The 27,990-nt window shown below is 33.9% G+C and overlaps 4 protein-coding genes and 1 long non-coding RNA gene across 18 annotated transcripts; 3 read left to right on the top strand and 2 right to left on the bottom strand.

Annotated features, from left to right (window-relative positions):
• LOC109351632 (pentatricopeptide repeat-containing protein At2g27800, mitochondrial-like) lies at positions 1 to 21,967 on the top strand. 5 transcript variants are annotated; one of them, XR_002108250.1, is made up of 4 exons: positions 2 to 250; positions 284 to 1,516; positions 1,644 to 1,779; positions 1,848 to 2,821. XR_002108250.1 is itself a non-coding variant. In XM_019593162.1 (2 exons), exons 1-2 carry the CDS (start codon positions 205 to 207, stop codon positions 1,666 to 1,668), a joined length of 1,335 nt encoding a protein of 444 aa, XP_019448707.1. In that variant the 5' UTR covers positions 1 to 204; the 3' UTR covers positions 1,669 to 1,773. The 5 variants fall into 5 exon arrangements, 2 of the variants coding, with proteins under 2 accessions (XP_019448707.1, XP_019448706.1); XR_002108249.1 differs by lacking the exon at positions 1,644 to 1,779 and adding exons at positions 8,230 to 8,243; positions 21,953 to 21,967 and having other exon boundaries at positions 3 to 1,516; positions 1,849 to 1,953; XR_002108248.1 differs by having other exon boundaries at positions 1 to 1,516.
• LOC109351634 lies at positions 4,605 to 5,194 on the bottom strand. The gene is made up of 3 exons (XM_019593165.1): positions 5,015 to 5,194; positions 4,732 to 4,921; positions 4,605 to 4,696 (listed from the first exon to the last, which is right to left on the bottom strand). Exons 1-2 carry the CDS (start codon positions 5,104 to 5,106, stop codon positions 4,753 to 4,755), a joined length of 261 nt encoding a protein of 86 aa, XP_019448710.1. The 5' UTR covers positions 5,107 to 5,194; the 3' UTR covers positions 4,605 to 4,696; positions 4,732 to 4,752.
• LOC109351633 (exonuclease V, chloroplastic-like) lies at positions 7,015 to 10,290 on the top strand. Of its 2 annotated transcripts, XM_019593164.1 has the most exons (8): positions 7,015 to 7,562; positions 7,662 to 7,766; positions 8,318 to 8,439; positions 8,966 to 9,115; positions 9,204 to 9,357; positions 9,608 to 9,684; positions 9,924 to 10,174; positions 10,208 to 10,290. In XM_019593164.1, exons 1-7 carry the CDS (start codon positions 7,170 to 7,172, stop codon positions 10,159 to 10,161), a joined length of 1,239 nt encoding a protein of 412 aa, XP_019448709.1. In that variant the 5' UTR covers positions 7,015 to 7,169; the 3' UTR covers positions 10,162 to 10,174; positions 10,208 to 10,290. The 2 variants fall into 2 exon arrangements, with proteins under 2 accessions (XP_019448709.1, XP_019448708.1); XM_019593163.1 differs by having other exon boundaries at positions 9,924 to 10,290.
• Positions 10,791 to 27,281, bottom strand: LOC109351630. Of its 9 annotated transcripts, none has more exons than XM_019593153.1 (27): positions 27,061 to 27,280; positions 26,184 to 26,603; positions 25,515 to 25,565; positions 25,326 to 25,408; positions 24,613 to 24,712; positions 23,751 to 23,829; positions 22,966 to 23,089; positions 22,042 to 22,148; positions 20,939 to 21,067; positions 20,554 to 20,618; positions 20,082 to 20,191; positions 19,631 to 19,813; positions 19,489 to 19,520; positions 18,774 to 18,937; positions 18,147 to 18,226; positions 17,405 to 17,470; positions 16,962 to 17,251; positions 16,204 to 16,311; positions 15,779 to 15,876; positions 14,958 to 15,018; positions 14,573 to 14,649; positions 14,403 to 14,474; positions 14,242 to 14,318; positions 12,657 to 12,737; positions 12,092 to 12,194; positions 11,769 to 11,927; positions 10,792 to 11,268 (listed from the first exon to the last, which is right to left on the bottom strand). In XM_019593153.1, exons 1-27 carry the CDS (start codon positions 27,211 to 27,213, stop codon positions 10,879 to 10,881), a joined length of 3,462 nt encoding a protein of 1,153 aa, XP_019448698.1. In that variant the 5' UTR covers positions 27,214 to 27,280; the 3' UTR covers positions 10,792 to 10,878. The 9 variants fall into 9 exon arrangements, with proteins under 9 accessions (XP_019448699.1, XP_019448698.1, XP_019448697.1 ...); XM_019593152.1 differs by having other exon boundaries at positions 10,793 to 11,268; positions 19,631 to 19,791; positions 20,082 to 20,246; positions 26,184 to 26,600; positions 27,061 to 27,279; XM_019593151.1 differs by having other exon boundaries at positions 10,794 to 11,268; positions 19,631 to 19,791; positions 20,082 to 20,246; positions 27,061 to 27,278.
• On the top strand, positions 23,096 to 24,022 carry LOC109351635. Its single transcript, XR_002108251.1, has 2 exons — positions 23,096 to 23,252; positions 23,837 to 24,022. It is a non-coding gene; the product is annotated as an uncharacterized LOC109351635 (long non-coding RNA).

The following is a 27,990-nucleotide window of genomic DNA, read 5'->3' as shown; positions in this document are numbered from 1 at the left end:
CCAACATTTCCGACCCGTTACCAGTACCCGGTTCATTGTCATCAACACCAATCTGCTACACAAACGCTCTCTTCTTCGTTATTCTGACATTAACATCGGTTGCCGCTAAGAAGGGTCATTGGATAATACGAAAACTTCCGAGGTTGTCGGTAAGTAACTACTCCGCAATATCCCACTTATTTTCCCACCAAAATCAAACTAAAAATGCTATCTTTTGGTAGAAATTGCTTCAAACATCGCAGCTACATCACAAGCAATAACTTCAATCACAGTCTGTGTTCCTTAAACTCATTTTGGCCTAAATTTCTCGACCCCATTGATCAAAATTCACACAAAAATCATTTTTTTCATGATACCAACAATATTAACCCGTTTTTATTCCAAATTATTGCTAGTCATACTCAATTTCCTATTCTATTTGCACCCTTTGGTTTTAATTCTCATTGTTATTCAACTAAGGCTCCATCTAGATCTTATAGAAGAAGAGTTCGTAATAGGTTATTGAAATCACGTAAGCCTACTCTAGACCAAGCTCAATTTCAGTTAGCAATTTCCCAAATTCCCCCAAGGTTCACTCCTGAGGAACTCTTCAATGTGCTTACTCATCAAAATGACCCTCTAGTTTGTTTGGAACTCTTTCATTGGGCTTCTCAGCAGCCCAGGTTTCGGCACGATGTGTCCACTTATCATGTCACCATAAAGAAGCTTGGTGCTGCAAAAATGTACCAAGAAATGGATGACATTGTTAACCAGGTGCTTGCAGTTCCTTCTGTTGGTTCAGAGCCAATGTACAATACCATCATTTATTATTTCACTGAGGTGCGGAAGTTGACTCGAGCAGTCAATATATTTAAGCACATGAAGAGTAGTAGAAGTTTGAATTGCAAACCTTCTATTAGAACTTATCATATTCTTTTTTCTGCACTTTTAAGTAGGGGTAACAACACCTATATAAACTATGTGTATATGGGGCCGATTAGATCTCTGTTCAGACAAATGGTCAACGATGGGATAGAACCGGATATATTTTCGTTAAATTTGATGATAAAAGGTTATGTGCTTTCTCTTCATGTTAATGATGCATTGAGGATATTCCATCAGATGGGTGGGGTTTATGATTGCAAGCCCAACACTTTTACCTATGATTACTTGATTCATGGGTTGTGTGCTCAAGGTAGAACAAATAATGCCAAAGAATTATGTCATGAAATGAAGACCAAAGGCTTCATCCCAAGTAGTAAATCTTATAATTCACTTGTTAGTGCTTTGGCACTTGGTGGAGAGGTTGATGAGGCAGTAAATTATCTTTGGAAAATGATTGAAAAGCAAAGGTCGACTGATTTTATTACATATAGGACTGTCCTAGATGAAATATGTAGACGAGGAAGGGTTCAAGAGGCCATGAAGTTATTGCAGGAATTGCAAGAGAAGGACCTTGTAGAAGGGCATGATTACAGAAAACTTTGTTACGTGCTTGAAGATGACTACGGGAATTCAGTGAGCAGAACTGGTTCAGGTACTGCAATCTTCCATTCTTTTATCATTGTAGTTAATTGTTTCTATATTCTGTAAACCAAGATATGTTTTACCCTTTTCATGTTATGCACCAAGTTTCATTACGTTTTTTTATATCACATGTATAGAGGTCTACACCCTAACCAAGGGTAGTGTGAGACTAACAATGGGGTTATAACTTTCGTGTAGCACTCTCACTTCTGGAACACATTATACCATCATGCTTATGTAGAACATCAACATAAGAATTTTTCCCTTCTAATGCTTGATGAGAAGTGATATATGCAGTGTTTTAGATAAATGACAATGGAACATTTTTTCTATATATTCCAGGTCAATCCTTAACCTCATCTAGAAACTCTTGGTAATGTCCTGGATCTATATGGCATGAAGTACACATAAGCTGTGGAATTTTCAGAACCTAAAATCCAGAGAAAAGTACCTGGGAGCTGTACTTTGGAACAGTTCAGAACATGACGGGCATCCATCTCCTCTCAAAGACATAAAGATGCTATAGACCTTTGTGATTAGTTTAGCTGACTTTAAGGTTGAAACCTTGATGTCAAGGATCTCTGGTAGTGATCCATAATTTCTGCTTCGAAGATTCTCTTGCTTCTAAACCTGGATACTTCATGTTTGAGCTCATATTAATGAATAGGGATGATCAGATTTATTAAAATTTGGCTTGAAAGTGAATCCTCCCAAATTGCTGGAGAAGCTTCTGTTTCTCGATCAATATTTACAATTGACCTTGCAGTGTGCTTTTGATGAAAGAATAATTGCAAGGCTGTATAAAATGTCTCTGCCTTGCATTCTCTGCCACACCAGATCGAATTGGTTATAAAACTTGATAGCAAATCCTTCCACATTGCCTAAAATGCTCCCGTCTTCTCGGTCAGGATGGAAAACTGGCCTTGCAATGAGGTTTTTACGGACTTGGCATTCTCGAAAAAGGCAAAGGGAGTGTAGGATGGTTCTTGCATTTTATTCTGTTCCATATCTAATGTTTCCTCAAGTATAAAACATGCTGCTTTGAAGGATGGTGCTGAAATGTACTGCTCATAGAAGTTTATTTACTGCTGTGGTTATTGCCATTCTGCTTTGTGCAATGCATTTTTGATAAAACTTTGCTACCCTTGCTGAACTTTTAGACCTTGTTTGGTATATGTTTGTGGGAAGGTTACTCCTCAGTTAGAAGGTGATTGGAATCTTCTAATTTTTTGATATACTGCAATGTTATCTGGTTATACCAGGTGAGAAACAATTTCCATTTTGTTTCAGTGTTTCTGTATTGAAATCAAATTCATTTGAAGTTTATGTACTAAAGAATACTATTATTGGTGGGTAAGAAACTTGAGTAACATTGGATCGAGATCCTTTTACATGAGTTTGTGTATAGTGTTAAAGTAAGGCTACATCTATCCTTAATTTGATCTAGTACTGAAGGTCTCAACTCACAAAAAAAACTATCTCGAAAATCTTGTCCACGTCAATGACAATGAAACAAAAATAGGAAAAATAATGAATGCTTAAAAAATTTAATTAATATCACATATTTTCATTGGTATGAGACATAATTTGTGACTGTGTTCTTCATCTCACTAAATAATATAATGGTGATTACACCTTTATTTTTTCACTAAGAAACTAACTCACTTTAAAGGGCTTTTTTTTAGTAGCATTAAGGGGGTATTATTTACTATAATCGTATATGATAAATGAGAATAATTCTTTGAAGTTAATCTCTTAACATGATATCTCTAAAAATGGCATATATATCACTGACTTTTATTACTATTTTTAAAGTTAAGTTTTTTAATTCATTGTGCACAATTATGTAATATCTTAATAATTATAATTCTTTTCATATTTAAATTTTGCATAAATTGGTTATAAAAATATATTCAATTTTAAATTATATTTTAATCCACACATGTTTAAAATTCACATAGTTTTTTTTATTAAAAATATGATGCAAAACACTAGATATTTACTATTTATTAATAATGGAGAATACTTTAATTGTGGATTTGTAAATTGGTTCAGACCTGTATGAAAAAAAATTCGTTGACATTTGATGATTTCTAATTAAATTAATCTTGGATGAACACCAAAAAGAAATTTGCAAAAACGGATCCATTGCATGAAGATTGTGATGTAGTAATGAAACATGAGTGACCCCATTTTGGAACTTGTCTTTAATTAATGAAAGTGTGTTAAGACATAGCTTGTGTACTTGAAAGTGGCATTGAACCATGCATTAGTGGTCACAATTCACTAGAATACAATGCAGACATATATATATATATTTGATTGTACCCCTTTACCATAAACATAACCACATGCATGGACAAAATTGTGGATATATATCATTTTCAGTAATGTTACTTCTCTATGGTCGGGAAGAAAAAGATGTTCAATCTTCTAAAAAAGGCTTATCTTAAAAAATGTTAATATTATATTACAAACTAAATGTATGAATGTGAAGACCAGTTAATAAGATTCTTTTCAAGTCTCAGTGACTTATTGTTTGTGGGATTTGAAAGTTGTGTTTGCAAAATTTGAAGAGTAGTTTTGGATTTGATTTATTTATTTATTTATTTTGGACATAAGTGGCTATTATTGTGATCTTAAACTTGATTTTGCTAATGTTGAACTCAATTAAATAAAGAACAATTTTGTGGATAATTGACCTATTATAAAATAATTGCAAGATCGCTGAAACTAAATTTGGTCATTTGAGTATAGGAGTAAATATCATATTTCTCACTGACTATGTGAATCTTACTTTTTCAAATACCAAAATGATTTTTTGATGCCTTATAATAACCTTAATTACCTTGACATACACAAGCTGATAAATAAATATGCTTAGTAACATGTAGATAAAATGAGTAGAATCAAGTTTATCCTTTATCTTTGATTGTTGTCTTTTATATATGTTCTCCCATACTCAGCTTTTCACAATATTCCTCTAGAAATTTTGACATCACAGAATTTGGTGAAGTATATATTTATATGCAACACCAGAATGAGTTTTCATAGAAGAAAATGAAGTATAAAGGGACCTACAATCACAGTTCCACATAGGTAATAATTAATTGATAATCAAGATAAAGATATTGTTGACTAAACAAAGAGGGAGCCAAACATGGAAATGATGTGTACTTACAACATGATACGATGATAATAAAAATCTAAAAGATTACCTCAAACATAAAAAAGTGATTATTTATGCTAAGCAGCTTTTGCTGTAAAATCAAGCTGACCAAGATACAAATCATTGAGAATATCATCCAGATCTCCACCTTTGATCTCTATAAATTCTTGATTTGCATGCACACCTTCTCTTGCTAGTGATCTTTGCTTCCTCATATCCTTCCTTCTACGATCATGATCTGCTATCCTACACCAAAAAAACAATACTAATAATAAGTAAAGTTTCATAATTTATAGAGAAAGTTAAAGAAGTGTGTGATAAGGGAAAAGGGTGTTTAACTCTTTAGAAAGAGAAAGAGAAAGAGGGTTGGTGATCCCTGAGAGGCAAATAGGAACACCATGAATAGCACGAAGGTTTAACATAGACTGCATTATTGATTTGATTGAAGTAGGAAGAGAATAATAGTGTGAGTGAGAGAGAGAGAGAGAGAGAGAGAGAGAGAGAGAGAGAGAAGGTGTAATAATAATAAAAACAAGAGAAAAAGGGATAGTCTCGTTTAATGTGTTTTTGTGTCTCTCTTCCTATCCACGATCCATTTATGGCAAACAGAATACCGACAAATAATCAAAGTGCTGTAATTCTGTAAATTGTTACTTTTGAGGGACGAATAAATCATTGCTACAATACCTTTTGTTGAGTTATATCTAATTTAAAGTAAACTTATTACACAAATACTAATATATCATCTTACAAAATCTATCTTCAAGGAGTTATGGTTATTATGTATCCTTTTTTTATACTTGGATTTAGTATGGAAAAATTTGTGATTATAATTTTTTTTGTTAAAAAAATAAATCAACCAAAAATTGTGTATAGAATATTATTGAAAAGGATACACCAATTTACTTATGTTTTTAATTATATTAGGAATAATTTAGTCATTGCATATAAATTGGATAAAATAAAATAATTCTATTAGGAAATGTATGTGAATGGTACAAATTTTGTTTAATTAAACTAAGTTTTCTGCCATTTCTTTTTTACTATATAAAATCACATATGTCATTTATAATTTTTTATAGACAAATATTAACATGTTAATATTTATAGTGAGTGACATCCAAACTACCCAATCCTATTTAATAAAATTCTCACATCTATCAAATTTGGCAACTCTAATGGGTTGAAGTTAACTTCCATAAGGATCAAGCTACAAAAATCAGGTGAGAATATATGTATGGGAAACTAAAATTTGCACCTGCCTTACAAGTTATGGCATGTGGACCTAAATAAAATTAAATAATTTTGTAATTTTGTTTTTAAACTCTTTTTTTTTTTTTAAATATCATCAAATATTTATGTATAATTATTTTTAATACAATCTCTTAGACCACGTGTTATAAAAAGTATATTAAAAATGTATTACTAATATTATGTGTACACTTTGTTGGTATTGATTTGGTTTTATAAGTTTATGATTTATAAGACAATTCCTAAGTAAAAAATGTCTAGATGCATTTCAAGTTTTACCTTTTTTTGCCCTCCTGGTTGTACTAAGGTTGAATTGTGCATTTCAAGTACTAATGTTGAAATCTGAAGTATAATCTAGTCCTTCTCTTGGCCAAATTAACCAAAACTTCATATTTTTGGTTAATTTTAGTCAAAAGTGTATGTTTGACTAGAATGAAAAATATGAAATTTTACTTGAAAGATAAATTAACCAAAACTAAAAACTAGTCGTTTTCTTAGCCAAATTGTCTTCTCATATTTGATGGTTGTTACTCACAACATAAAGGTCAGTGATCAATGTTTTCTTAGAATTTTAGACACATGTTTGAGTGACTGGATTTTATTCACAAAACAAATGCAGATAGGACCAAAAGAAAAAACAACAGCTTCAGCCTTAGCATCAACCATGGGGTGCCATCATTGATTAAGCTAAGATTGTTCGATAAAACTAATTATGGATCTAATTATTTTTTTAAATGCCGAAAAAGAACTTATGATCTTTACATAATGTTTATTTAGTTATTTATTAATTCAAGTAATTAAATACACCAAAATTTCTAATCATCTATTTTAATATTTTTTCTTGCTGGTGTATGTGTCGTATATCCAAGAATTCATTATACTTGTTTAATCCATATTTGTATTAAAAAAATTTAATTATCATAACCTTTAATGAGATGGGATTGGACCAACGATTATTAAGTATTATACTGTCGAGTAGTCACTTTAATTTAATAAACTTTGAAAGGGCAAAAGTATACAGAATTTTTTATATTAAAACCTCTTACAATTTTTTATTTAAAGTATTTTTCATAAAAAGCTAGGGGCAAGATTAGAATAAGAGGTTAATTTGGTGTTAAAAGAGAGGGTGACGGTGACGGTGACGGAGCTATGCAAGCGGAAGAAGTAGGCACGAGTTCATCCCTGAACCGTGGCAATTTCAACGGTCACTTTTACCTACGATTCTGAACACAATAACACCAACATGGCTGAGACATCCTCGGATTTGAACGAACACAATTTAAATGTTGATATCCCCATCGAAATCGTGAGCGATCAAGAAATGGCTCTCATTGAAGCTGCTTTTGCTTTTGCTTCTTCTTCTTCTTCTTCTTCTTCTTCTTTGCCTCTTCGTTCTTCACCACCACCTTCTCCCCCTTTGATTCTTCAGAATAATTCCTTCTCCATAAAATCAATCACTATTGTATCGAAGAGAAGGTTATCCAATGGAAGTGGGTCCCACCACCCTCTTGATATTGAGGATTGTCCTTCCAAATTGGTTACTTGTGCCCATAACAAGAAAACCAAAGTTCCTCACTCATTTCTTCATCGCTTTAGGACCAGAAGAGCCTTGTCTGTCACTGATCTCACTTCCACGGTATCAAATTTATCATCTTTTTTATAAAGGGTTGTTCATGGTGCCAGAAATTAAGTGCTTTTAGATTGTTATTGATGATTTTTTGTTTTGGTGATTTAGGAATGGTGTGAAAAACAAATGGAGTTTTCTCTTCAAATTGGTAAAAGGAAGGTGACCCAAGCTATGAAAGCTGGTATTGCTCGACATGCCAAACTTGAACAAGAGGTAATACTGTACTAACTTCTTTTCTCCCAACTTCAATTTCTTATTTCACCTTCATCCTACAAATACATATACATATACACTATCAAACACTTAGCAGTTATAGCTTAGTGAAATGTAACTATTGTCTAAAGTCTTATATGAAACTGGAATGAGCTATTTATTTTGTTGTAAACATGCCTTTTCCTTGATTACAGCTTTTGTTTAATTAAGAATGAAATATTGTAGTTATGTATTAGAAAAAACAATATAGGTTTGCTACGAAGATATGGTTCTGCTTGAAGTTATTGGAATTTATGGCAATGTGGCCATTTACTCAGGTGTGTATAAAAGGATGAAAACCCCAATTTTTATAATTTAGACAAACTTAGATCATATGAAATCCACAGAAACACTAAATCATTCCATGGAATCTCCTAAGGTATCAATTCCAGATAGCTTATCTGTATAAGTTTCTTTTTATTAGCTAGAGCTTTATGTGTTCTATTTCTATCTGGTCGAATTTGCTAACTTGTATCTTGATTCTATTTAGCACTGATTGCAAATCTGTGCAGGTTATAACACGGGTGGAAGTGAAGATCAAATCACGAGAAGATGGGTGGGCTCTGAAGTTTCTTAATTTTATAAATGGTGTGAATCAATTATTGTTTGAAGGATTAACCCGTGAATTGCCAGTGTACGTTAATGATAATTTTTAAGTCAATCCTCATATTCTCTTAGGTTAAATAGGTTTTGATAACACATACCAAATAGGTTGTAAATGTGTAAGTAGAACACAACAGCATATAGTCTTTTTCTTATTTGCCTGTAAATTTGTGGATCCTAATGGAACGACTAATTACTTAAATTTGGCAATGGCATGAGAGTTAAGCCTAACAACAATATAGATTGTGTTGCACTCTGGCTTTTGTAATTATTATTGATATAAAGTGCATCTTCTGCATATTAATGAGCGGCGGAGGGGCATTGAATTATGCATTACTTTGAGAATCAAATTAGTACATCAGAAAATCTGGTTTAGGTTCATATTATGCATTGAATTATGCTCCCACTTTTATTTGTTTCAACCAGTTAAAATACGAACCTACCATCTTATAGTAAATTAAGCTCTTAATGTTACTGGGAACATATTAGATATCAGAAACTCGAGTCTTTATTGGTGGGATCTGGAGCAATTGATCTGTCCCTACTTCTTATTTCAGAGTAGGCATTGTAGAAGGTGTATGGATGGTGGGAGTGATTGATGAGATTCGGATGCCATTAACTGAAAACGATCATAATCCAGTTCTAATTGACACAAAGACTCGTTCTCAATATAAACTTCCTTCTGAACCACAACAAAGAAATGGAAGGCATGCTTACTCTACCACTTATATCATTCTATTGGGTGTCGAATTGTAAGCGAAGTGTTTGATTGAATTATTATGTTTTTTTTGGCAGGCTTCAACTGATGTGCTATAAGTGTTTATGGGACAACTCAGTTGCTGATGATTTCCCTTCAATGAAATTTTTCACTTTTTTTGGTTTAAACCCTCAGTATAATCTATGTGAAGATTTGAAAATTATGAGTGCTGACTCTGGATTTTCTGCCTCAGTAAGTAGAGAGGAGATTGGGTTGCTAAATTCATAATATTATCTTGTTCATGTCATTATAATATTATGATAATTTAGATTGTTATGCAATGCTGCATTGCACAAAACTAGTGACACGCTTCATTCGTAGTCTATGTAAATTATTGAATTATTGAATTATTATCTAGAGTGCTGTTTGATATGAATGTCTTTGGGTTAACAATGGTGTTTACAGCTTTTTTCACTATCACAGTATTTTGCTTTAAATGCAGACCCTTGATGATGTGGTGAGATATTACAGCAATACATGTAAGATGCTGGCCCCTGCTCATGATCAACTTTTATTGAGGTAAGCACAAAATGGAAAGTTGCTAGGAGCCTAGGACAATAAAGAGAAATTATTAGGTGGTCCGGGACACCAGGACCATGGTCTGGGATCACTCATGCATCACCTGTGCCAACTTTGGGACACATTTATTGAGTAAAAACTTTGGGTGTTAAACAAGTTTTTTCAAAGACGGGGAATGGTTACAGTACACCCTATTTTTAAATGAACTTAAAAGTTTAATTTTGTGTGCTTCATGTCAGATATGAGTACCAGAAAGATCATTCGCTGCTTGGTGAAGACAAATTTGCTTATGATTCTGTTTGGCTAAAGAATCAAATTTGTTGTTGTCTTGAATTTTGGCATGGAGAGCGAGAAGCGAGTTATGCTTCAGAGGACGAGCGCTGGAAATGTGGTTTCTGTCAATTTGCAAATGTCTGTCCTCTATACACTGATGATAGTAAGAATACAAGCAATGATTCAAATATTACAAATGCCTAGATATCTAAATGCCGACCCTCTAAATCTTATTATTAGCAGCCATGCCTCTATACTAAGTTGTTGTATTCATTCATTTATTGTAATGCGTGCAAAAACTTCACTCATAATGTATAAAGGTTATTTTTGTTACTCAGAGGTTATTAATACGCAGCAAAGACAAGAAAACGTTTGATTTAAATCACACCTACCAGCTAGTTTAACCAATCAATAGAATGCATTCATACACCAGATCTAGAACTAACGTGATTCATACAACAGATCACAAGTGGAACTTGTGTGATCATACATTCATACACCAGATCAAGTGGAACTTGTGTGAACGGAAATCCCATTGCATAATGAGGAGTTAAAAAAATTGCGCAACGTCATTCACAAAAATCTAGGCAACATTAATAATTGTTTTCAGAATTCTACTCTTATATTTTATGTACACCTAGCTAATAAAGAGATGTTGAGTGGAAAATTGTTTTTATACTTGTTTTACACACCCAAAGTTGGAATAAATAAATACTACTTTTAATAACACATTTATCTTTTTGATTATAATAAAATTATACTTTTATCATTAAAAACAAAAGGAGAAAGAGGCAGAACAATCACAATCATAGGTAAACATTTTCAAATTGGTCATATGCAAAATTTGTCCGGAGGAACCTAAAAAAACTTCGTCCACCGTCCTCTCTATTATTTTCAGTTGGTTATATTCTAGAAAAGAACTCAAAAGAACTCAATTGTGCCAGATACACTGATGGGAGGATTGAAGTCAATCCGATGTGCTTTCCCCTCTGAAAATAACTGTTGTAACATATTGGCTTCCTTGGCTGCAACCCCTTCACTGGTCCACACGGTAATATGGGGCCACGCATTTTTTGAAATTATCTTCTCACCATCCACTGAGCCAGGAAAAGCTTCAAATGCAGCTGTTTTATCTGAGAAGAGCAGAGCTGTCAATTCCACAGGTACTGTTTTATGCAGGAAGAGACCATAATCAGCTACAGCTTTGATACCATGACTTCTCTTGTGGGCTAGAGTTAAATGAGCTCGACTGAGTTTCTCTAAATGCTTGTCTTTAAGAAAAGCACCAATCTTGGGATTTTTCTCAGCTAACTGCACACGTAAATATCGTTACATCAGATACCATTTCCTAAATCCTAGATAAACAAATCGAGGTAGACAAGGAAATCAACGGAAAAGTGCACAAATTTGAGAATGTTTATGTTATGTTCATAGTTAATTACCACGTGGCACCTTTCAAATGAAGCTACTAAATATACATCTTTCAGATATAAAATTTAAAACACGTCTCAAATAATTAAGAAAACTCTCAGCTGCCATCTTGAGACTTACTTTGTAAAAGACCAATTTTTATATAACAAAGTTGCCCATTGTTTGGTCTAGTATAGTACTTTCTTTTAATAGCTCCTCTTGTTAAAAAAAAATGTTTCTCTATCCTCTCCTCAACTTCAAATTTGTTTTCCCTTGCCATTCAGGCAGTGTCTGTCTTGAAGGTCTTTATAGTTAAAAAGTTAATCAACAATGCTGAGCAAAAATTAGTTTTCAATTATAATATCAAGTGCAGAGAATAGAAGAGCGGAACATTCACTTACATTATTCAGAACATCTAGAATTTCTGGAACTGGCAGACTGACGGCAGCAAAAACAATGGTTCCTAATTTCCTCTTCTCTGTATCTGGTGGTGAGTAATCGCCCTTAGAAATGCTTCTCAATTGTTCCAATACATGTTTGACAGCAAATTCAAATGGAACCTGCAATGTTGCAAGTGGGAAGCACACTTGTGGATTTTAAAAACAATCACTAGCATTCTCTAGTCAAAATGTTATATAATATTTATCACATGACAAAGTTGATAACAATGGAGAAGAAGGAATCCAGTGATCACAGAAGAAAAAACAATGCTAGATGTACTAACCTGAATTGAATTAAAATATTCCGCATTTCCACAGAGAATATCCCGTAATTGTTTCTCCCATTTTATCCATTCTTTTGCATAGGATCCCTTGGTAGACTCCAATCTATCCCAATAACGAACAATTTGGGCGTCAATTTCAGTGTACAACAAACATCTCAAAGACAAATGAACAAAATAAACAAGAAGCCAGTTAACATGAGATTGCAGTTCTGGCTTAAGTATAGCTAAAAAGAAAATATCTCATGCAGCTTAAAACACAATTTTTGGAACTTAGTGGGGGGGGGGTTGCCCATACGTAAGCCTCAAACTCGAATCTTTAAGGGGAAACATGCATGTACCACCTGAACTAAGTAACCATTGGTTACTTTATATATTTTAATCATTCAGCATCAGTGAAAGATGTTTATGGTGTGACCGTACATGCATTTTAGTCCAAGTTCCGTGCTAATACGTGTGTAGTATATAGAGATAAAAGTAGCTAGCAAATCCCCATTACTGTGGGTGATAAAGCAGAACATATGGTACATATTTACATAGTAAGCAAGTGAAATTTCATAAAGCTGACCTTCCGTGTCTTTTAGTGTGAAGCATGTATAGATCAACTCCTTCCTCCAAAATGGACTGCACTGCCTCGGGAAGGGGACTCCTGCACATTGGAAAGTTCAACAAAATAAGTAACATAAATGAGAGAGTAGATGAATTTAATCTGTTTCATAGTTCACAAGTGAGCTTTCACAATGATAATGTATTCCATATACCCATAACAAAAGTAAATTGTATGCAAAATAGTACTCCAAGTTCCAAAGTGAAAAACTGTGGCAGATATCTGAGACTGCAATCACAGAAGTAGTCGCTGTAATTTGTAGTTTCATAGAAGTGCAACAATACCGCAACATATGAATGTAGAAAGGAAGCTCTGAGCTGAAATCAGAGTTGACATAAATAAGAGAAATGAAAATAAGCAGTGGAATTCTCCTTAACAATGGGACGACCCATCCTCCATTACATTGCATACATGGAAGAAGCCCTGGGCCGAAACCTAAAACAAGCCTACACCAGAAGGATAAATAATGCTGACTCAAAAACCCTAACATCACATTCAAACCTGATTCACTAGAGTCCCACGCAAAGGGTTACACCTCCAAAATACCTTGGCTGGGCCTCAGACCTTGATGATATGAACTCAACCTCAAGTGCTTATTTGTTAGCCCCAGCATTGCCACCTAGTGGTCAAAGAAGCAGCAAACCATCACCAATACTGAAGCTGCATACAGAAGCCTTGCCTTGGCCTCACATGAGTAGTGGAGTCATTACTTTCAGAACTTCAGTTCTCTTATCAAACTCCTCTCGTTCTCTGTGACAACCTTAACACTGTCGCTGTGGCACATAACCAAGTCCTTCATAACAGGACTAAACCACATTGAATTGGATCTGTCTTTTTGTAAGGGACAGAATCCAGTACAAGACTTTTCAAGTCAAGCACATTCCATCTGAATTTCAGACAACAGATATCTTAACTAAAACTCTAGCTACATCGAGATTTCTTTCTCTCAGGAGGCATCTCAAAGTCATTGTTAGTTAGCTTGTTTAGTTGGAAGTTAGCTGAGCTGGCAGCGAAGCTGATGACTGTTAGTTTAGTATAAATTATCTGCTCACCGTTGTAGTGATTTGAGAATAAGAAATAGAAACTACAGTTATAGAGCTTTCTTCCTTTTCTCTCTTGTATTTGGTTTACTTCATTTACAACTTACAAGCCTATTGCATGTAATGGTATGGTAACTAAGTTGGGCTTAAGCGTGGGACAAAATAAGAAATTGCGTAAAAATGGAAAATTATTTTATTCACTTTTTAGATTGTTATTTCTATATTATTTAAATAAAACACTTTTTATCAATAAGATATAATTTATGATAAAACATTTTAACGTCATTCAATCCACATAGTCAACCACTCCTAGTGGAACTAAAGTTTGGTTGTTGTTGTACTTACTACTAATAATAGAGGACAAAAAATTAAACAATTAAAATTAAGTTAAATATTAAGGCCTGCTGAAATCTACCACTACATGGCCTCTGTAGTAACTAGTAATACTTCGCAACAAAAGAAAATATAAACAATGATCTATAGATTGGGATGACATTAACAAGTACCTATCGGATTTCAGCAATGGCATCTTGATAAGTGACCCAAAACGTTCAATTAATTCACCCTCAAAATCTTTGCGGCTCTGAAAAGCAGAGCACTGGAAACTTAGTCTTGGAACAAATATTAAAAACATAAAAATGGAATGGTAATAAAAGAAGCATTATACCTTGTTCTCATAAAGGTGATAAAACATTAGCAGCACATAACCAGCATTTGGAGATGCCTTGTCAAGATTTCCCTTGAAAATTTTGAAGAATTCAAATAAGTTAGTGAAAGAGGTAACAAATTTTGCAAAGATGGGGGATTATATATTAAGAAAGCCAAAACAATACATACCGGATGGTTGACTCGTTGAAGCACACGAAAAATGAAAACAGCTAACGCATCAAGAGCAAATGGATTTGAATCAGTTCCTGTAAAATTAAATATACAGAAGAATGCAATCAGATGAACTCTAAATAAGTCAAGTTCTTTATTATTGAAACATAGTACGTCACTTCTTATTGTCATCAAGCCCATATCACTGGTACTTTCTCTTCATATGATTTTTAAGAAAAATAAATACTCCATTTGCTCAAGTTACCGAGGACTCAAGCATATCGCACAAAAAGGACATGCAAATGGGTCCAAATTGGTTTTATGTAGAAATAAAAGATACACAAATCTTAGATTATATAAACAAAACATTTGGAAACAAAATTTCAATACAAACAAACATAACCTTCAGATTCAGGCACAACTGGGACTGCATATGCCTTGGTTCGGTGGCACATGTCTTCTATCTGCATATTTGACAAGTAGGATTTGGGCAACGTAAAGCAATTTTAGTATGATACAAAAGTTGATAGTCATGCAAGGATGATTCTAGAGTGCATCAGTGGGAAGAAGAAGAAGAAGAAGAAGAAGCAAGTGATTTCTCCCATGTTAAAGTTATCACTAAATTTCTGTAAGTATCATTGTAATCCCATGCTGAAACTAGTGGCAAAACCTGCCTGATCTTAGATAAGGACAACCTCCACTCCTTTTAAACTTTCGTTCAGCATTAGAGACTTGGAACTTCAGTTTGATCATGTCCAGTCTCTCCTTTGCAAAGTTTATTGGAGGCAACTCAAGGAAACATGCATAAACATGATGCATTTGTGCCTAATACTATTTTTTTGTCTCCTAGTCTAACTTTCTAGCCGACCCCACCTAGTAGGATTAAGACTTGATTGTTGTAGTCTAACTTTCAATATAACATTAGAAATCAGTCTTTTTAAGTAACTCCACTATCCTGGTCATCCGAGAGGAACCACCCGGCATGGGGTTTTAGTACATTGAAAAAATGAACTTCCAACCATCGCTACATTTTTTTATTGTTGCCATCAGTCTAGTTTTAGTTTGTTCCATCACATGAATTGATAAGTTTCCAGGATGAATATTAAGAGAAGGATTGAAATACTAAACCAGATCCTACCTAGTAAACAACCAAAAGGAAAAAAGGACATCAGGAAACACAAACAGGAGGGAAGTAATAATAATAAAATTAGTTGGATAGCTAACCTGTCTCCAAACTTCTTCATTTGGGGCATTCTTGTCAGCAAGCATTATAGAATTTGGTTTCTTCCTGCGTTCTTCAGCCACTTTCTGCCAATATCTTCCTGTCAATACACAATAACACATCAGTTATCTGAGTAGAATTGGCTTGATTAACATATATATTCATTAATAATTACATGCATAATGAAACATAATATTAAGGTATTAGTGCTTAACTATCTCATAAACTAGTGGGACTAAGGCTTTGTTGTTGTTGTTGTTGTGCTTCTTAACTAATAACATTGATAAATAATAATTCCAGTGATCATGTACAACTATTATAAATAAGAATAATGGGGCGATGACAGGCATATTATGGATTAGAATCATGTTAGGGGACCTTTGCAATTTGAGAAGCATCATTTCTAGCATCTTCAGGAAAAAAATACCTTTAACCAGATCACCCATGAGACTATGAACTGGTCGATCATCTCCAAGTCCTCCCTCGGCCTTTAGCAATTCTTTGCAAAGGGCAGATTTAGCACAACCAGGTATTCCTGGAAAAGGGGGAATTTCCTTGAACGTGATCTTAGACACAAAAAGCAAACACTATGCTGCAAAACTAAGTAAAATGTGCTGATTATTAATAAAACCACACCAATAACACCATTGTTAACCTCATTAAAACAATATGACACCGATAAGACAATGTTTGAAGTTTCCTTGAATATCTAGTAAGTCAATATCATATATTTCCTTGCTTTTATTTTCATTGATTACTCAAACACAAGCACCAAATAAGATTAGAACTGTATGTAAATATCAAAACTTTGTTCTTGGTGGAGGGGTACTAGAGCAGGAGGAAACATTAGAGATCCATGGGCAATTAGTTAGATCTGACCTGTACCACAACCATATATGAAATAGAAAAGCATTCATCAAATAATAACTAGAAATCATTTCCCAAGCACTGGAACAGTTTATGAAGTAGAAAACAGCCAATCCATCAACTTGTAGGCATATTCTTATATAGTTTCACCTAGAGCAGTGTAAATGGAGATCTATTCTAAACGTACAACTTAAAGTCATGTTCATATTTCTAATTAAATGATGAAGATCTCTTAATCTTCAATGGTTTTGAAGATGATGACAAAGAAAATATAAATCTACTTATTGGGAATACCAGTGAGCATAGTAAAAAAATTACCAGGAAAGAATACAATTAACCCTTCATTTTTTGGAACTGTGTCTTTGACTGAGACACTAGGCCCTGGAGGTGCTATCTCCCGTTCTGTTGCAAGATCACCTTCTTCATCCTCACCTCCGTTGACAATGGCTAAGAAATCTTCGGTTCTAACCAAGTTACCAGCAGAGCCTATTAGAGTTTGGTTCTGTGGACTGCGTTTTGCAAACTGTTCCAGGAAAGGTTCAGCTTCACTAAGATATATTGATGATGACAGTTGCTTATTTCCACATTTCCGTCTAATATACACAGCCCTGCATGCACAAAAAAGATCTTAATCAGCTGCACCAACCATACCAGGAAAAATGCTTAACAGACAGACAGACAGACAGGTAGAGAGAGAGAGAAGAGTCTAAACAGACACTCAATCAAGTATACGTTGTCTAGAAGAATGATTCAGGAACTACCATTCATCAAGCATCTTGCTAAGTTCTCTCTGCTTTCCTGGAGATGTTCCCCATATTTTCATTTGCCTGTGATGTTGAAAATAAAAATTGTTCAGTTTACAACCTTCAGCGAAAAGCATACAAACATTGCAACTCTCCATCTTTTACAACAGTATAATGAACATTGCAAGAAGTGATTTGCCAAAATTCACATATTGCAACATCCAGAATGTGTTCAGAAGCTAAATAACGCACTATGCCCTTGGAATTATTGAACCAGAATAGCATAACTACTATATGCTTATAAAATATTGTCAATAGGAGGAAAGTTGGAATATAACAGATTTGAGATTAATAAAAACTTTGTTTCTATGATACCTATTTTTGGGTACATCATAAAGGTAAAAAAAACAATTAAATAAAACAAAGAATTAGACTTTGAATAAACTTCATACATGTGAACACATACACATCAATCTCAAACCCCACACATGAAATTGTATCCCGAAAATGTATAAAGAAACATTTTAAGCAGTTAAACAATTTGCTAAACAACATCTGTAAATATAACAAAGCTAACTATGTCCCCAAGAGGCAGATCAGTTGGTATAGTTGTGAACACCTAGAGGCTTCACAATTTCCCCTCCCCTTTTCCCGTCAAAAACTTTGCCTAAAAGAAAAAGTAACAAAGCAAACTACGATATATAGGTCATTTTCTACTAACCAGACTTCGGGTATCAAGCGCAAGCCTCGAGTAACTTACCTCAGGTAATAAGCCTTGTAAGCACCTGGACCTTCTTTAAACAGAACCGATAAGCCATTTCGAATGAGAAAGGTTCTCAACTGGGACATAGATCCAAAATAAGAATAAGAAATTAATAAGAACAAAAAACAGTTAGTGTCAAATATTAGACATGGCCACTGACAGTGGAGTCATTGCTAGCAACAAGCAAAAATAACAGGAAGAAACAAGAACTTTTACAACATAATATCAAAGAAATCCCAGAAAACAAAAGGCACCTAAAGAAAGAAATGAATCAAAATCTGGGCATGCCGCTAACATGGTGATACCAATAATCCCCATAACATATTATATGTAAAATTGCTTTTTTGTTTCTGATTTGTCATACACCAACACCCGAGGGCATCATCATTGAAATATTACCAGATTAATTAACAAGGACACGAGCTACATTGTTTATGATTGATATTTTAAATAAAGAACACAGACTATTCATAAAAAAGTACAAAAAGTAAGAGACATTTACTTCAAGTGTCGTGTTACCAAAAAGATTCCCACCTATTATGATTTGATAAATATAAATTTTAGAGACTTCAGACATCAATGTATACTTTTTAATAAAATTTTCACTTACAAAAAAATGTATACCTTATACGTAAGAAATTTCAATTTGACCATTAAATTTGCATCTTCATCAGCAAGCTCATCTTTCTCAGAGCTATTGCCACCACTTTCACTTATACCGTTGCTTTTAGAAATTTCAGTGGATCTCTCCTTGTTTGCCTTAAATAAATTGATATCAACAAAAAACCCTGGAAACACTTTAAGGTATCAGGAACTGGTAAAATAATGTATCCCCGCCTTTCTGTTGCAACTTAGAAGAGCATATTACCAATGCATATCATGAATTTTGAAACTTACAAAACCCGTCAGTCAAGTATCAAAGCACATAGACTAAACCCACTCACTCAATTCACCCAAGCTCCCATAAGGAATTATAGGTAAAATAATTATTGGGGATCTGATTGTTAAAGAAATTCCTTTCTCTTTCATCACAAAATTTGTTGGATGAACGAAACTTGCTAAATGATCAAAATCTTCTAATGGTCAAAATAAAAGAAACTTCAATTTTGAAATTCATGTTTCATAATGTATGAAGATGTTAAAATTGCCAAATACACATTTTGCATACAACCATTTTCATTTCCCAAATGCAACCTCAAACCCAAAAATATATAGCAAGGACCACTATACATAGTAAAATATAATCAATAGAGTAGGCCAAACCATAAACTTAAAAATTTCATAATAAATGAATAGGATATTAGAAAAATGAAAGGAAAACGGTAAAAAAGGTATGTACCTCGATATAGTGGCCACAATCCTGGTCTGTGCCTGAAAATGCCAAAAGATTGTAACTCAAGTTATCGAAGAAATGTATGATGCAAACTAATGGAAAATAATGAAGCTGAATAATCAGGAAGCAAATCAGATTGAAAGTAGACCTCATCTCTTTTTGGTATCGCCGAAAAGTAGAATCACTATGTACATGAATGACCATTTTGCAGAAAAGATTGTCACTTGATATGGCATCAACTTTGTGAAAGTTATGGTAACATTTGAATGCAGCAGGGAACCGTTTTTCCCTCATCAATCGTACGATTTCCTGATTCAAAATCAATTCAAAGCTGTAATAATGAACTGAATTTAAGACAAGCATTTTTTAGAAAAGGAAGATGCATACTTCAAAGGAAAGTTCAATGAAAATGTCAACACTTCTTAAAAACTTTGAGACCCTTTCAACCATGCATTGAGGAAAATAATAATTATTCAAGGCTATTTTAATCTAGAACCAAAAACTACCAGTCAAGTTAAACATGAAAAAAAGGTAGCACATAGATATTGGCGAGATTAACATATTTCCATGCATAAGGTTATCATTTTAAGTAAACCGACCTGCAACTTTTTAGTTGAATAGTCTGTAGGATGGGTTTGTAAAAACTTCGAAACAACAGATCTATCCGCATTTCTTGAATGAATGTCAGCACCATCGCTCCCAAACCAATCTGAGTAGTCAGGACAAAAAGAACCACCGACACTCTCAAGAAGTGCTTTTATTTGCTGCAGAAGCATACCAAAACACAATAATCACTTGGTCACTACAAATTCACCAGGATTTGGATCCTCTCGATTTGTTCCTAAATAAAATAGCCATTTAGAGAGAACAGACAACACATGTCGCTGAATAGAGAGCAACCCACATTTCCTGAAGAGAGTCCCCCTGTACTAGATAGGGCCCCACTGTTGACTGAGTCTATCTCTCCTAGACTGACAAGATGGTCTCATAAGCTAAATTGAGAGGACCCATACCCACCTCAAGAATTGCAAAACTACAACTTCTAATCTAGAAAATGTAGTGTAACTGCACCTGCTTTTCATCCGACCTATTTGCTGCACAAATATCCCTAAGACTTGGCCCCAAGTCAAGGGCAGCTGCAAGAGAGAAAGGAAAGTCATGTTATTTTAAATTGAATTTGTACTTTGACTAACATTTAGGAGGACCAAGAAAGTACACTTGTAGAGAGGGGAGGAGAGATAAGTAATTATCACATCAAAAAAGGGCTAATTTTGCTTGTAATTAAAATTGATTTTCAGGATGGCTTGGACTAATCATTGGTTCTATAATCCTAAGCTTTGACATATCTAATCATTTTTCCTCAATCAAGCATTAGATAACTTGGCATAAACAAGGTTTTCAACTAAGAATATGGCACTGCAGCTGGCCTACAATATTTGTGTATCAGTAAGCATACCTCCATCAGCAGGTGGAATGGGAAATTCTTTCAAAACTTTCTCCATGTGGTTTGAACTCTCATGACTGACAAGACGTGCCACAAGACCTTCTAGAATTTCACCTTGGGCTTTTATGTGGTCTAAGGAACCTGCGTTTATGAAAATAAATGTTCATGTGCAGTGCATTTGACAAATAGCTCAAGCAGAGATAATTGAGTTGTTAAGTAAGTCAAGCAATAGAAAAATATGAAATGTCAAAATTAACATAACACTTCAAGTCGGATGAAAAGTGAAACTTCACGGAAAACAAAATTACAGATCATTTCGTTTTGAAATATTGCATTATAATAAATCTTCAAAACACATACATAAATAGAATTTTAGTTGACAAATTACTTTCACAGTAAAAGAAGCAAATATAATTACAACTCAAACTACTATAAGTTGACTTCAGAAATATACTGCTTGTCTATGGTAGGGGACAGATGAAAAACGACCAAGGAACAGTGAGCCACTACAATGATGGTCAAAAGTTAGCAGCCAAACTATGGCATCAAGTGTGCACATTTAGTCATCATTCCGAATGGTGCCAATCCGTTAACTCCTTTTAAGGGTTTTCATTAGTTTAATCATTGTGCGCCCAACATATTTATTTTCAAGGTCATGATTTCAAATGGCTTTCCACCAAATACCATTTCTTCAGTACAAGGCCTGAGGCAATAGATAGAGATGTAGACCATGTGATTCAAGTTGGGTGCATGGGATTGAATGTTGTGCAGAAGTGATGACTGATGAGATCTTGAGAATGTTGTGTTGGATGAACAAACACACTCACTAGACATGATAAGATTATGAATGGATGCATTAGAGACAAAGTCAGGATAGCATCTATTGTAGAAAAAGGTAGAATCGTACCTTAGGTGATTTGGGCATGTGAAATTATCAAGAAAAATTAAGTCAATGGTTTGTCTATGCACATGACTTAAGATAGAACATAATGGTGTCATTCAAAAAATATAATCTACCACAAATAGTGGGAAAACACTTGGTTTTTATTGCACTAGGCATGAAATGCAAAGATCAAGTTATTAAGTCATGCTAAGCTTAAAATTCATAATCATACCTAGTACAGATATATTTGCAATTTCATCAAGAGTCTTGCATACAGATGTCGCAGTACCCTCCTCACATAAAGCATCATAGGCAGCAAAGAAGGACGAGGCTGATTTTCTACATTACATAAAAAGTGAAAGTGTAACCAAAGTTTGACTTTGCCCTTCAAGACTTTTAAGCAGTATACATAAATGATACAGATCAAAGACAAACAGTACAGCTTGAAAAAAAATATATCAAAAGACTTGTAAAGTAACAAAGTTAGCTAAACAGAATGTATTAAATGAAAACATGATCATTTAAAATATATTAATAATATAATCATGAAAACAAGAAAATCAACCAAATAAAATGAGGCACAGGTCGTAAGAAATGTGTGCTAATATTAATAATATAACCTAACAATTGAATCAAAGGGTACTATAAGCTTTTCCATGTTATAAGGTATAGCTCATGTCCCAAACCTCTAATGACTTGATAAACATAATATAAAAAGGGTGGCCCAGTGCACGAGGCTCCCATTTAGTGGGTTCTGGGTAGGGTAGATGTACGCAACCTTACCCCCATAAGCGGTGAGGCTGTCTCTAGGATTTGAACCTGTGACCTCATGATAAACAAAATATCAATACATCAAATATAAGAAGTTTGATCACATAAAATTATCAATTCACAAACACAAGGTATTAATTTTGAAAGACAATTTGGTGCTGCAACAGAAGCAGAAATGATTTAGAAATGGTATCCACTTTGAAGGACAGTTCTGCGCAGAAACAAAAGCAGAATTTCTGTGCAACTCTAGTCATTATGGTATATCAGCACCCTTCAGAGCAGCCAGATTTAAAAGAAATATCAATTTTAAATGATTTCTAATATGTTAAGTAGTAGATATTCTATTCACTTTTTGGACAAACAAAAAGTTTCCTAAATGTTCAACCTTGTTGAAAACAGCCACACATGATTTGTTGGTAGGCGCCATTTTCTACAGAAAGCAATTATCTCAGGAGTGGAATAGAAGATCGGCTTTCCATTTCCCAGTTCAGTAACTGCTGTAACCACCGCTGCTCAGAACAAGAAATAACAATGAATTTATCACATGAAATAATGTAACACAAAAATCCACATGAAACAAATCATTGAACACAAGCATTAGAGGTTGGAAGCATTCGTTGATTCATAAATGCAGCAGACTATTTCCATAGCAGAACTAACTCAGACACTTATGTAAATATTTTATTCCTTTTTCAACTACTGGTCCTGTAGAAAATTGTGAATCAAGCAGTCAATCAAACTAATAGTAAAGCTTGTGGGTCAAAAGGATACAGCACATGGTCTAAGACAGGTAGACCATAATTTTAATAATTGGTTATTTTAACACATGTGCGTGAAAACTTTGTAATCATAGCCATAAACCATACAGACCATCATATTTGAACTTTATTTAAAGTCCTATACATAATATTTGAACATGTTGAAGTGAAGATTATCTAATGTGTGCTCGATAGCACATTTTAATTTACCCAAAAAGAGTATGTTTTGCATTGGGACTTGATGAGAACAGATTTATTGATGCACATGAATTTTATAAGTGCATCAATTACTAATCCAAACTTACACTTTTCGGTAAGTCAAAATGTACCATTGGAACACATTAAAAAACCAATAAAAATTGTTCAAGATACAAAGAATTTTCTAGAAGTAATAAAGTACAAACAATTTTACCATAATCTTCTCGTGGACGCTGTCCATGGTCTCCAAGAACAGCAGTCACAAGTTCCATTGATATGCACATGTGATTTTTCTGAAAGATAAAATAATAATCATGTTCGTTTCTAGAGCAGTTAAAACTATAAGCTAAATAAAAGTAAGAACAGAATCTACACTCAGATTAATGTATAATGAGGAATATAATTAACAGCCACGTGAACTGGAAAATGTATACTGGGCATGGGTATCAGTTTAATTGACGCATAAAATGATAGTACTTCTAGTTCGGAAACAAGAAAAAACAATAAACAAAATCATCATAGCACATGTGATGAAAGAAAACTGGCAAACTGTTCACATTCACGAGATAATCACTGATAGATTTAGATTACCAGCCTTGCAAGTGATTGGAAAGCAGAGCCCAAAAACAAGTGAGAGAAATTTCAGCACATTAAGATTAGCAATTAATAATATATATTCAAATTGAGGTATAAATATCTTAATTTTGAACAATTCTCCTCAAACCACAAAACAATAAATAAGAATGTGCACACTGAACTCTGCAGATAAACTAACAGACATTTATGTGTCGTAGTGATCAAATCTTTGGGACAGGAAATAAAACAATCATTAACCGGCTATATTAAGCATGTCTAAATATTTTTAATGAGAGCATAAATAGGAATTAGTTTTAAAAATGAAAGAAAAAATCCAGTGCTTTCTTTTTTGTTTTCATATTCCAAATATAGTTTGCAGTACGCAAACATGTTTACAGCTTAATCAATCTGATCCTTGGAGGTGCTTTAGCTAACAACTAACACAGAAGCTAAAAGATGCTATTTATTTGATTCTTTTTATACTTCATTGAAGATATCACCTCAAGAAAGTCATTAAATTCAGCTTGTTTTTTGGAAGCCTCAATCCCCCAAGCCTCGCGAAACATCCGTCCAAGGACAAATACGCCGACAGCAGTATATCTGCACCAAAATCATGAGTTATTAAAAGAAAGCTACCTAAAAGAGGGTAATAAAGTGATACTGATAACACCGGCACAGAATTACAGAAAAGAAGAAGGAAATTTCACAATCGATTCGGAATCAATTCGATTCCGAATATTAATACCTCGTTTATTGCTTGAAGAATAGAGAAGATTACAAGATGAACCCTAATTGATTCCCTGAATAAATTGCACGTTACAAGATTAATTCCCTGAATCAATCACTCTCCTCTACTCAATTCTCAAAAACTGATTACAATATCCCTTAACACCTATTTATACATTCTGCTCCCTAAACACCTAACACCTACACTGCTTCAGCAGTTACACACTGTTTCAGCAACTAAAATGGCCATGTCACCCTGCCACGTGGCCTCCTATGATACACCCTAGTGAAGGGTGGTCTCCCCCTTATCCTATCAGATACGCGTTAGGAGAAATAGCAATAATACTCCTACCAAATTACTGATGCATAAATAATTAACTATCATGACATAATATTTCAACATGCTGCATGGCCAATAGTCACAGCAAGGGAAAAAAGGAGAACAATGCTACATAAAAAAGGAAGACATAATGTGACATGAACATACATATTTCCAAAACTGTTTTTTGCATAAGCTCCACCCTCGTGACCCGAATACATAAAAAGAGAACCAGAGTGTTTGAGTGAAACCTGCACATGGAAGTCAATAAAACTAAGTCCACAATCGTACATCAATCAAATCAAAGTTCCTCAGACTAGTAGTTTATTTACAAAAATTTAGGTAAGATTGTGTTACCTCTAAGGTTGCCAAACCTTTAGATACCACCTCAATCATCCTTGTCCTGGTCTAAAGACATATATAACAGAGATAAGTAACAGTTTCAAAACTATAGATACCAAGGCAATTGCAGAAAAGAGAAAATGATCTCATTATGAAGAAGAATGCAATCATCAGCTATAAAAGTACGAAAGAAAAAAAAAAACGAAGACACAAAAAATGGATTCAGATACAGCCAAATAAAATAAATTTACTCTATATTTTCAGTTGGAATCATGCACAGCAGATCATGTGGCTAATGGGATCATTCTCATAGAGTATATGATTAATGAATTTGTGATTCCTTCATCTGTGAGAGTGGATGGAGAGGTATTTTAGCTATCATTGAGCATAGCATTTTGCTTGAGAGGAACATTGCAATAGCACAGGCTAAAAATAAATTTTTCAAGGAGAAAAAAGTTTTTCCCTTCTGGATCATTTTCTGTCACCCTCGCTACACCAAAAGCCTTGTACCCTACAAGCCTCGCCCACCAAAGAAGCTAGCTTCCATAACAGTGGAGTTTATTGACATAACTTCCCCAGAAAGTTAAGATTCTAACACATAACATAAGAAAAATCACAGAAAGCAGGAAACCTGTTCACATTTTTTTCATGATTGGTATAAAAGGAATGAAAGAAAGAACATACCTCTTGATCAGACTTTTCATTTTCAAATTTTGGGTAGAAAGTTGCTCTGATTTGTGCGCGCGAGTACGTTGAGTTGTCCACTGTGAAATTTTCTAACAATTCACTTTGAAATAACTTACTCAAACCAGTATTGCTACTTTTTTTAGTTGAAGCTACGTCCGCATGAACTGGAAGATTATCACCGGTCACTTTAGTAGCCGATTTGTTTTCAGTTTCAGCAGGAGTAGCGGCTCCACTTGAAGTTCCATAAGATTTAGGTTTCCATCTGGCCTTGGTTCCACTGTTATCAGCGGTATGCAATACGGCAAGTCTATTACGAACATTTTCAGTAGCAGTTGCAGCTGCTGATTCTGCATCTCTAGTAGCTGATAAATTATCATCAGCTTTTGGTTTCTCTTTCCATCTTTGTCCACTTCGCTGCTGCAAACATATAAAGAATGTCTTAATTCATCAAATAATAATAATAAATCGTGATAGGGGAAAAGAAAACTCCACAATCTCCAAACATGATCACGTTCTTTAACTTTTAAACAAACAAAACGACATCTATCCGATTAGACCGATTAAGATTGGAAAACAAGGCTCGTGTTCGTCAACGGTGATCAAATTCTCAAATTCCGATTCGAACGAACTACATTGATTTCTAGTTTAGATAGATCATAAATTACGAACAAACAAAAATCCACATCCGCTAAACATGATCACGTTCTGAACTCCAAGAAAGATCGAAAGAAACGAAGAAAGATTGAAAGAAACGAAGACATCGCACTTGTCAAATTCCAATTTAAACTAAACACCGATGATTTGTACTATACAAGATAATAATCGAAAAAAAGCAGAATGAAACAAATGAGAAGAGAAGAGAACAACGTTATACCTGATTGCGAGGCATTGATGAGCGAGAGAGAGTGAGAGAATGAGAGAAATGAGAGAAATGAGAGAAAGGTAGCAAAAGGAAGTTTCTAGAATAAAAGGAAGAATGAGAGAAAGAAGGATATATAGTGCAGAGAAGCCTCTGCGGTGCCGACATATAAGTGCGAGTGACGGTTATGGTTTTAAATAGGAGAGCCTAGGAAATGAGCCAAGTGGATTTGTTGAAGGGAAACTACTCGGCGCTAATTGGAGTTCACACTGGCTAGTGCAACCAAGAACTGCTTCTGAAGGGCTACGTGGGATTTTATAGCCACGCCACCCAATTAGAGTTGTTGGATAAAAATAACCGATTCACAGGACATATAATATTTTGTTTATTAATTAAATACACATATAAACAAATAAATTATAATAGTAATCTGATATACTAGTTATTTTTAATAATTATTTATTTGTTTACTTTTATTTATAACTAGCATGTAGATTGACCTCCGTATCTATCGACAAGCATTCTAATTTTATGGTAATAAATATCAAATTCGTATTTTTTATTTTAGAGAATTATAATGTTTTTTTATTGGATGTACGTCATGTTATAATTTTTATATTTATTATAATATTCAACTTAAAGTGAGATGTATTATTATAGTTAATTAGGATTATATGGTTCATTTATAAATGAAAAATATTAAGGACAAAATAGAAAAATAGAATTATGGTGGTAGTTATTTCAAATTTTGACTTTATATATAGTATATAAGTATAGATATAGATTATTCCATAATTATTAATATTTATTTTAGTGTGAAATTAACTCAAACAAATATTAAATATTGTAAATAAATTATTAAATAGGTTATAAATAATGAGTTGAATTCTTAGGCATTATATAAGGTCAAAAAATCAAAAATTGATATAACTATTATATCAAATT

This window comes from Lupinus angustifolius, chromosome LG07 (genome assembly GCF_001865875.1).
Source record: "Lupinus angustifolius cultivar Tanjil chromosome LG07, LupAngTanjil_v1.0, whole genome shotgun sequence".
In the NCBI taxonomy this organism is placed as follows: Eukaryota; Viridiplantae; Streptophyta; class Magnoliopsida; order Fabales; family Fabaceae; genus Lupinus; species Lupinus angustifolius.
Note: the sequence above shows the minus strand (reverse complement) of the source record. Positions and strands in the feature narration are given on the sequence as shown.